At 41.5% G+C, this 8378-nt stretch overlaps 1 protein-coding gene across 1 annotated transcript in view; it reads left to right on the top strand.

Moving 5' to 3' along the window:
• The first annotated feature begins 623 nt into the window (after window positions 1-623).
• Window positions 624-8378, top strand: part of ASAH2 (N-acylsphingosine amidohydrolase 2) — a 47229-nt gene continuing 39474 nt past the window's right edge. Inside the window, exons 1-6 of the mRNA XM_006022943.1 lie at window positions 624-762; window positions 1895-2025; window positions 3611-3760; window positions 5660-5836; window positions 6281-6408; window positions 8248-8325. Coding sequence (XP_006023005.1) covers window positions 624-762; window positions 1895-2025; window positions 3611-3760; window positions 5660-5836; window positions 6281-6408; window positions 8248-8325 — 803 coding nt within the window. The remainder of the gene's footprint in view (window positions 763-1894; window positions 2026-3610; window positions 3761-5659; window positions 5837-6280; window positions 6409-8247; window positions 8326-8378) is intronic.

Here is an 8378-nt window from a genome sequence, read left to right as displayed (position 1 = left end):
TGATGCATGCACAGCAGGAAGTGCCACTAGGTTTCAAGCTACAAGATGATCCACAGATGCAGTGCAGGATCTGGTGAAGGGCTTTAAACATCTTTGAAGGAAAGATTTTAAAGGTCAGGGAACTGTGGATTTAGTCCATTGATTCTCAACCAGGGTGCCAGCCTGGTGTGCCTCGAGAGCCTTTCACATGTGCCACATAATGTTAGTACTGTTTGGTGTGCAAGCATGATTTATGTGATAAACCCAGAGATTTCAAATAGGAACTTACGGTGTTAAAAACTTTATGACCTGTTGTGGTCTTTCTGAGCTTTTTGCAACAGAAGAATTTTCCTATTATTTTCTGTAGTCAAAAAAAGAAATGAAAGCTAAGAACTGGCATTTTCTAAGAGCTGCCTTGAGTCTACAACAGGATAACTTGAAGTCAAGGAAGTTGGGAACCGTTAATCTAGTCCCTGTTTAAACATCCAGCTGGTGAGCCAGGAGATTCCTGAAGGGAAGGTGTCTGTTACTAATTTAGCTCTAATATCTGGATAAGGTTGCTTATGGACAACTGACTTGGCACTAGCATTCTGGGCTCTTTTTTTCTTTCTTAGCTTCTTTTTCTCTTGCAGCTTGTTCCCACAATGGGGAAGAGAGACAAAACCACGTTTTCTTGTTTGGAGGTGATACTTATTGTTCTCTTGGTGTTGATGACGGCAGTTACAGTGACCCTCCTAGTTCTCCACTTTGTCTCTGACAAGAGCACATCTGAAATAAACAATGGTAAATTGCTTAGTTATTCTGATACCTAGTTCACAAACCATAGGAGCTCTTAATCCAGAAGGATTTTAGGATCAGGGAATGCTTCACAGACAAGAGCTGCAAATATGAATGTAAGTACTTGAATGGGGTGTTGATAAGCTTTTGAGTTAAAAAAACAAAAGAACGCCCCAAAACCCCAAGTTTCTTAAAAAGAGGTTGTAGGTGATCAATTATTCTTTGTGTCCAGGAGGGATAGGACAAGAAGTAACAGTCTTAAAAAGCAAAAAGTGAGCTTTAGATTAAATATGAGGAAGAACTTTCTAGTTATACAGGTGCACAAGAACAAACAACTTGAGAGGCTGTGAAATTTCCATCTTTGGGAGTTTTAAAATATAGGTTAGACAGAGAATGATCATGTCTAGAACTATTTAGTTTCCCATTTGCTTGTTGTAGAGGTAAGTGTCAAACTGAATAGTAGTCAGTCTGGTAGCCCCCCAGTTTTTAATTTTCATATTTAACTCAGTTTACCCAAAACTTCTCTGTTTCGGTATGCCAGAATATTTTGCCCTGACAAGGCACAGCTGCATATAAGCTACCAAGAGAAAAGTTTAGAAGTTAGGCATTATGAAGAAGCATTTTTAAAAATACAGTATTTTGCCATGGCTCATGATTTGGACTGTTCTATATACAAAGGTATGGAAAGCTATGCACAACATACAGTTAAAAAAACCCCCAAACTGGTTATTGGGGGAACCCCCTGTGGACTAGTGCTGCCTCTCTCAGGAACTCAACCTAAATATTTTTTGTGGTAGTGAACTACACCGGTGCTAACCAAATATCGAAGGAGGTTCAGAGACTGGCATATTGTTAACTCCCTTCATCCTATTTGCAGTGCCATCGTTTCTTGTTCCAATGGCAAGGATCTGCAGTTCTACATATCCCATAGGATGTTCTGTCAAACGTGGCTATGAGCTGTACCATCTTTGAACCTGATATCAAAATGAGCTTCCTGTAGTGTTTATAAAATATATGTATCTATTTGTTTGGAGCTACTCATTTTTATACTGGAAGACTTGCATGATAAATCAATTCCTTCTTGCTGAATTGTTTAAAGTAAAAACAACTGTTTGATTTTTTATGTTCAATCATTTAGTGTCAACATCCACATCTAGCCCGGGTTACAACTTCACATCAACTCAACATCCTTCAACTGTTGGCTCAAAGAACTACTTAATTGGGGTTGGCCGGGCTGATTGCACTGGGCCTATTGCAGAAATCCCTTTGGTATGTATTCTTTTAAATCCCAGGGATTAGAAACACAGTTATCCAACAAGGCTACTTATTTGAATTTACAAATGGATCTCCTTATATTGTGTGGGGCAAGACTGCCTTAATTCCAGTGTACAACTCCTGCATACAATGACTATCTTAATTAACTGTCCTTCAAAAAAATTGCCTCAGTTGATAATTTTTTTCATCTAGCTGCTGCAGCTGCATTTATGTTCCAAATCACCAAGTATTAAATCATTAGTGTTCACTGAACAGAAAATAGTAAAACCAAGGAGAGAATTTTCTTTTTCTTCTAAAAAGCAGTGCACAAGCAGTCCAGCAAATTCCTAGAGTAAGTTGGGGATAACTTTTTGATACAGATGATGGAGAGGCCAACTAGAGAGGAGCACTTCTTGACTTACTGCTCACAAACAGGGAGGAATTGGTTGAGAATGTGAAGGTGGAAAGTACCAGTAACTTGAGTGACAGTGCCCATGGAATGATAGAATTCAAGATAGCAAGGGGTGAAAGAAAGGAGAACAAGGACAGAATAAGGACAGAAAAACAAACTTCAGAAAAGCAGAGTTTAACAAATCTAGGGAACTGGTGGGCAAGATCCCATAGGAGGCAAGTCAAAGACAAAGAGGAGTCAGGAATGTTGGCTGTATTTTAAAAAGGCCTTCTTATCCTGATGTAATAGAAGAATAGAAGTGCAACAGAGACCAGTCTGAGTAGACAGCAATCTCTTTAATGAGATGAAACTCAAAAATCCTACAAGAACTGGAAACTTGGTCTTAGTACTAGGGCAAGAGTATAAGAGTATCTCACAGGCATCCGGGGAGAAAATTAGGAAGGCCAAGGCATAATCTGAGATGTAGCTGGCAAGGGACATAAATGGCAATAAAAGTGATTCTACAAGTATGTCAAATGTAAGAGGAAACCATAGGTTCCTATGCAGAACTCAATTTAGTTGTGGATGATTTACAGAAGGCTTTTTACCTCAGTTTTCACTAATAAGGACAATTACCAGATGATGAATGCACCTGGCAACAAAGATGGGGGAAGGAGAAAGACAGCCTTGAGCAGAACAGGGTAGGTATTATTTAGAGAAGCTAGATGCTTTCAAGTTGGCAGGGCCAGATGGGAGGCGCCCTAGGGTACTGCAAGAATTGGCAGAGGTAATTTTGGAGACATTGGCTATCCTCTTTGAGAACTTGTGTTGGTTTACTTTCAGATCACTGAAAAAGGCAAACATAGTGCCCATCTTTTTTTTAAAAAAGTGGTGGGTGAGGGGGAAGGAGGATCTGGAGAACTACAGACCAGTTAGCTTGACCTTGATACCTAGAAAGATCATGGAACAGGCCCTCAAAGAATCTACTATGAAGCACATAGAGAAGAGCAGTGCCATCAGGAACAGCCAGCATGAATTCACTAAGAGCAAATCATGCTTAACCAACCTGATTTTCTTCTACGATAAGGTGACAGGCTAGGGTAATATTTATGGACCTTATGATAATTTTGCTAGGAGAAATTTCTACAATTAAACATATATCAATAATTAAGCCAGGTGGAATTGACTTAGCACTGTGTTTCTCTCTAGATGGGTTATGCCAGTCCTGACCAGCTGGCTGGTGGGATCCTGTCACGACTGTACAGTCGAGCTTTCATTGTGGCCGAGCCTGATAATTCCAAAAGAGTGGTGTTTGTTAGTGCTGACATAGGGATGGTATCCCAAAGACTTAGATTAGAGGTATGTAAATAAACTCTGTCTTCTGTTTAATTTACGCCATGATGTTTTTCAATAATAATAATGGTAGAACCTACCTTAATGGCCTTGTGGCCATATTACTGAACAGACACAAAAAGATGCGCACGCAGTTGAAAATTCCTTGGTGTACAAGGGTGAGGTTTTATTACGCTTGCATTACTGGAAATCTTATCACAAAAGCACGCCTGACTTGGATCATTCATATTGTTGGATTTAATGATAGTAGTAATGTTCTTAGAAGATGTTAAAAGTTCTGAAAATTCCTTTAGAAATGTTTTTAAAGGAAAGATATGTTTAATTGCTTTCTGCTCTGATAAATTACAACATATGGCTTATAGCTGCTATTTCACAGTAGGTTCTGATATCACAGCCTGTTTCCAGTCAAAAGCAAAAACATCAAGTATCATGCCCCCAGCATTCTGGTCAGGTCCTAGTGACACTGGGTGCTTTCTTGCCTCTAGTGTGTTCTTAGTAGCCAAAGTGCTAGTGCTGGCTTGTAAATGGCAATTAAACTGCTTCTTAAAAATCCTTATAAGACTGAACTGCAGAGAATGGCAAAAAATAAGGAATTCTGGAAGGAAGGAGAATAAAAGGTGGCAAATCCCAGAGTGATTTTCATATACCTTCTGAAAATAAGCAATACTAGCTGAAACCCACAAAACATTTGCAATTAAACTTTTATTGCAAAAGTATTTCTTAAAATATAGGATTTTTAGTTATCCTTTGACCGAATACAGTAACAGTGGCATTGTACCGCTCCTGAGCTGCAGGGGACCCTGGTGCTTCTCTCCCCCAGGTAGCGCCCATCTACTGGCGCCCCGCCTGGGTGGTCTCGGGGCATGCTGCTGCTGTGGAGAGAAGCACCATGGTCCACTGCAGCTCAGGGCCCACTGGCAGCTCACCCCCCAGTTACAGGAGAGGCAGGCAGGCTCTGGTGGGGAGGGAGGGGGACTGGGACTATCCCCCTCCTTCGGCGGAGCCTGCCCACTCCACAGTGGGGGTGCCCTGGTGCTGCATTCTAGCTCTGACTTGCCTGAACATCTGTTTGAAATGCCTCAGGATCTATAATAACATGCTTACTATGTCTGTCTGGAGCACTCTGATTGGTTGTTTCAGTAAGCATTGTAATTGGCTGCCGGGATGACAAATCAGAGTTCTCTGGACAGACAGAATAAGTTTATTATAAATCTGTATTATTATAGACTAACAAATTGCTCATCAAGCATGATGGGATAGAGGGGTGGGCAGGTGGGGATGGAGCGCTGCCACCCACCACCCTGCAGCACTGCCACCTCCTAGGAGCAGGGCGGGGAAGCTTGTCTTACCATCCCCTCCATCCCCCTCTGCTAGCCTCACCTACCCACCCAGCCCTGCTCCTTGGAGGTGGTGGAGCACCACCATGATTGGGGGGGCAAGGCCAGCAAGGAGCAGAGTCGGGGGAGGGGGTGGGGCAAGGCTAGCACCACTCTGTCCCCTCCGCCTCGCCATCATGGCAGCGCTTCATATTCTGCTTATTTCACTAACCAATCAGAGTGCTCCAAGAGTATTATGGATGAAGAGACAGACGGACTAATCCCTTTAGTATATAAGATTGGCTGTAAAGAAAAAAATCACAGCAGCTTTTATTTGCCAGGTTTAACATCATCAAGGGGTTGTAGCTAAATAGAGGGATACTTTTCCTATTGTTCTATCATGGACATGTGGGTATTTCAGGGATGGGGAAGATTAAAGGACTTTTTCCTCTTTGGGAAAGCATATTTTAATACTACTATAAAAATAAAAATAAATCCAGGATTACTGCTTCAGTGCAAGGACTAGCAAATCCTCTAGCTTCTCAGATGTTAGAAAATTAGTCTGGAATAACTGTCATCTTCTCCTCAGGTACTCAGTCAACTGAAGAGTAAATATGGGGATCTATACAGACAAGACAATGTTGTATTGAGTGGCACTCACACCCATTCAGGGCCTGCTGGGTACTTCCAATTCACGCTTTTTTTGATAACTAGCAAGGGGCTTATTGAGCCATCCCTTAAAGCCATCGTCAATGGCATTGTCAAGGTAGGTGTTAAAAGTTAATTTTCTCAGTTAAAATGAGAAAGTAGTGGGTGAAGAAGGAAAAACTGTGTATTACTTTTTGCTTTTTACTCCATGCCCAGATCTCTCACTGGGGTATTAGTTTTTAATGTTTTTTCACACCATCAGCTTAAAATATTATAGATATTTATAGGCTATGTCAACTCACCACAAAATGCTATAGCATTTCTTTAGAATGATGATTTAATATAAATTGAAAATACTAATTATTTTGACTGACATAAGTTCTAATTGCTAAAATTTTATGGTACATTGTATGTTAATACAAGTGCAACAGTTTTCAGATCATCTAATGTAGGTGTAATTATTCACTGTTCTATGTCTGGACTCCTTATGTTTGCTGTAGAAGGATGTTTGCTTCTTTGTATGCTGTTATTGCACCGGGTTTCTTGCTGTTCTTATTTTCAGAGCATTGATATAGCACACCAGAATATGAGGAAAGGAAGGATTTTTATCAATAAAGGCTTGGTAGAAAACAGCCAGATCAACAGAAGTCCTTACTCTTACCTTCAGAACCCACCACTTGAAATACGCAGGTAAAGAAGGGAGAAATTATAGATCTTAATAACAAACATGAACAATTGCCATAAAATTATTCCAGGATCATAGTACTGAGGAGCTACATTTCTAAGATTCTCAGGCATAAAGGACCCTGAGTCAGGGCCTTGTACTAAGGGCTATTTTGGTTGTTTTATGGCAGCCAATTCATCAAGGTGATTAGTGCCTCATTTTCCTGCTGTGACCTTGGGCAGGTGTGCCATAAGGCTGTGCAAAGCTTTGGTCTGTGATTCGATTTGGCAGAGATTCAGCCCAATTCGGTGGCCAAATCTCCAAATCCGAATCAACTCAGAGGACCCTTTAATCTCTCTGAATTGATTTGGACAGTTTTGGCCATTTGGACTTAGAGACAGCTTTGAATGTTTTTTCTACATACCTCTAGGTAGCAGAGGTACCCAGCACGCTCGGCAGCAGACCTGGAAGTGGACCAGAAGCCCTTCTGCTCCACTTCCTGATCCACCAGGAAGTGTACTGGGGGTACCCCCATGCCCCCCAGCTCGGCGACTGGTGCCTCCTGGGTCTGGAGGGGCACCCAGGGTCCCTCTGAGGCTGATCACCAGGCCAGGGGCCCCCAGCATACTTCCCAGCAGACTCAGAAGTGGACTGGAAGTACTCCTGGTCCCCTTCTGCGTTTGCTGCTGAGCATGCTTGAGAGCCCCCCTGCGGTGTTGTGGGACACTGCATCTGTCCCAGCACCACAGTGATCATAAGCCCCGCTTCTACCTTGAGGTATGTAGAAAAAACATTTAAAGTTGTGCCTGTGCCTGAATCACTGATTTGCTGAATCAGCATTGAATTGTCAGATTCGGATTTGGCCGAATCGAGTCAGGGACAGTGATCCGAATCAATGGATCGAATCACTGTCCCTGATTTGGGCCAAATCAGAATCAAATAGGTCCCGTTTTGAACAGCCCTAGTGTACCATATTATTTCTGATAATGTTTGTCCAGGAAATGATCTACCCCAGCTGGTTTTTTGTAATGAAATCATACATTGCAAGGTATAGGTTAACTTTCTTCCCCTTGGAACATTCTTGTGTTTAAAAGAAACATATGAGTTCTGTTGCTGGCAGATGAGAGACACAAGCAGATTTCCTGAACCTGATTCTCTATTATGCAGGAACTCTTTTATTACTCTCCCTTAGCATGAAGTGATTTTAAATGGGGCAGAAATAACCCACAGAGAATTACACACTCTGAAGGGGCCTTTCCTGGCTGGCCTCTAAATCAGACTGACTCACAGGTTAGAACTGAAACAAATGTGTCAAGATTTAGGGAGAGGGTCAGGGCATAAAACACTGAAACTATTGTCTGCTTTCTTCAGGCTACAGGGTGCATAGATATGCAGGATGTAAGCCTCTGCAGCTCTGCAACACAAACTTCTCAGAATATAGGTTGCATAGAGCAACCTGCAACTCATCTTTGCAGATCCCCATTCCATTTGTGCCACAAGTACAAAGGGGTAATATTCTCAGTTATTCCCTATTTCTCATTAAAAACCACAGTGATTGATATAAATTAAAAATGCATCAGACTCTGTCAGGACTAAAAAGCTACCTCATCAGCTGTTGTGTAAAACAATCAGTTGAAAATATTAGCAAAATGAGAGTTAGAGTTAGAGTTCCTCAGAATACATACAAGCACTGTGTAAGCTCAACAGGTGGATTTCTCACTGACTTTAGTAGCTATTCACAATGACTTTCCTTAAACATAGCAGTAAGAACCTGCTAATGTCTCTTCATTTTCATTGTTGCTATATTACAGATTTAATGCCTCTTTTACAGAGCATGAGATTGGCTTCTCTGTTTTCTCATTTAGGTATTCATCAAATACAGACAAAGAAATGGTGATGCTGAAGATGGTTGATGTGAGTGGACAGGAGCTAGGCTTTATCAGGTACTGAGTCCTACATTTCCCTCCAAGCCCTTGTAGTTTCATCCCAAAAGATG

Source organism: Alligator sinensis, unplaced genomic scaffold (genome assembly GCF_000455745.1).
Source record: "Alligator sinensis unplaced genomic scaffold, ASM45574v1 scaffold543_1, whole genome shotgun sequence".
NCBI lineage: Eukaryota > Metazoa > Chordata > Crocodylia > Alligatoridae > Alligator > Alligator sinensis.
Note: the sequence above shows the minus strand (reverse complement) of the source record. Positions and strands in the feature narration are given on the sequence as shown.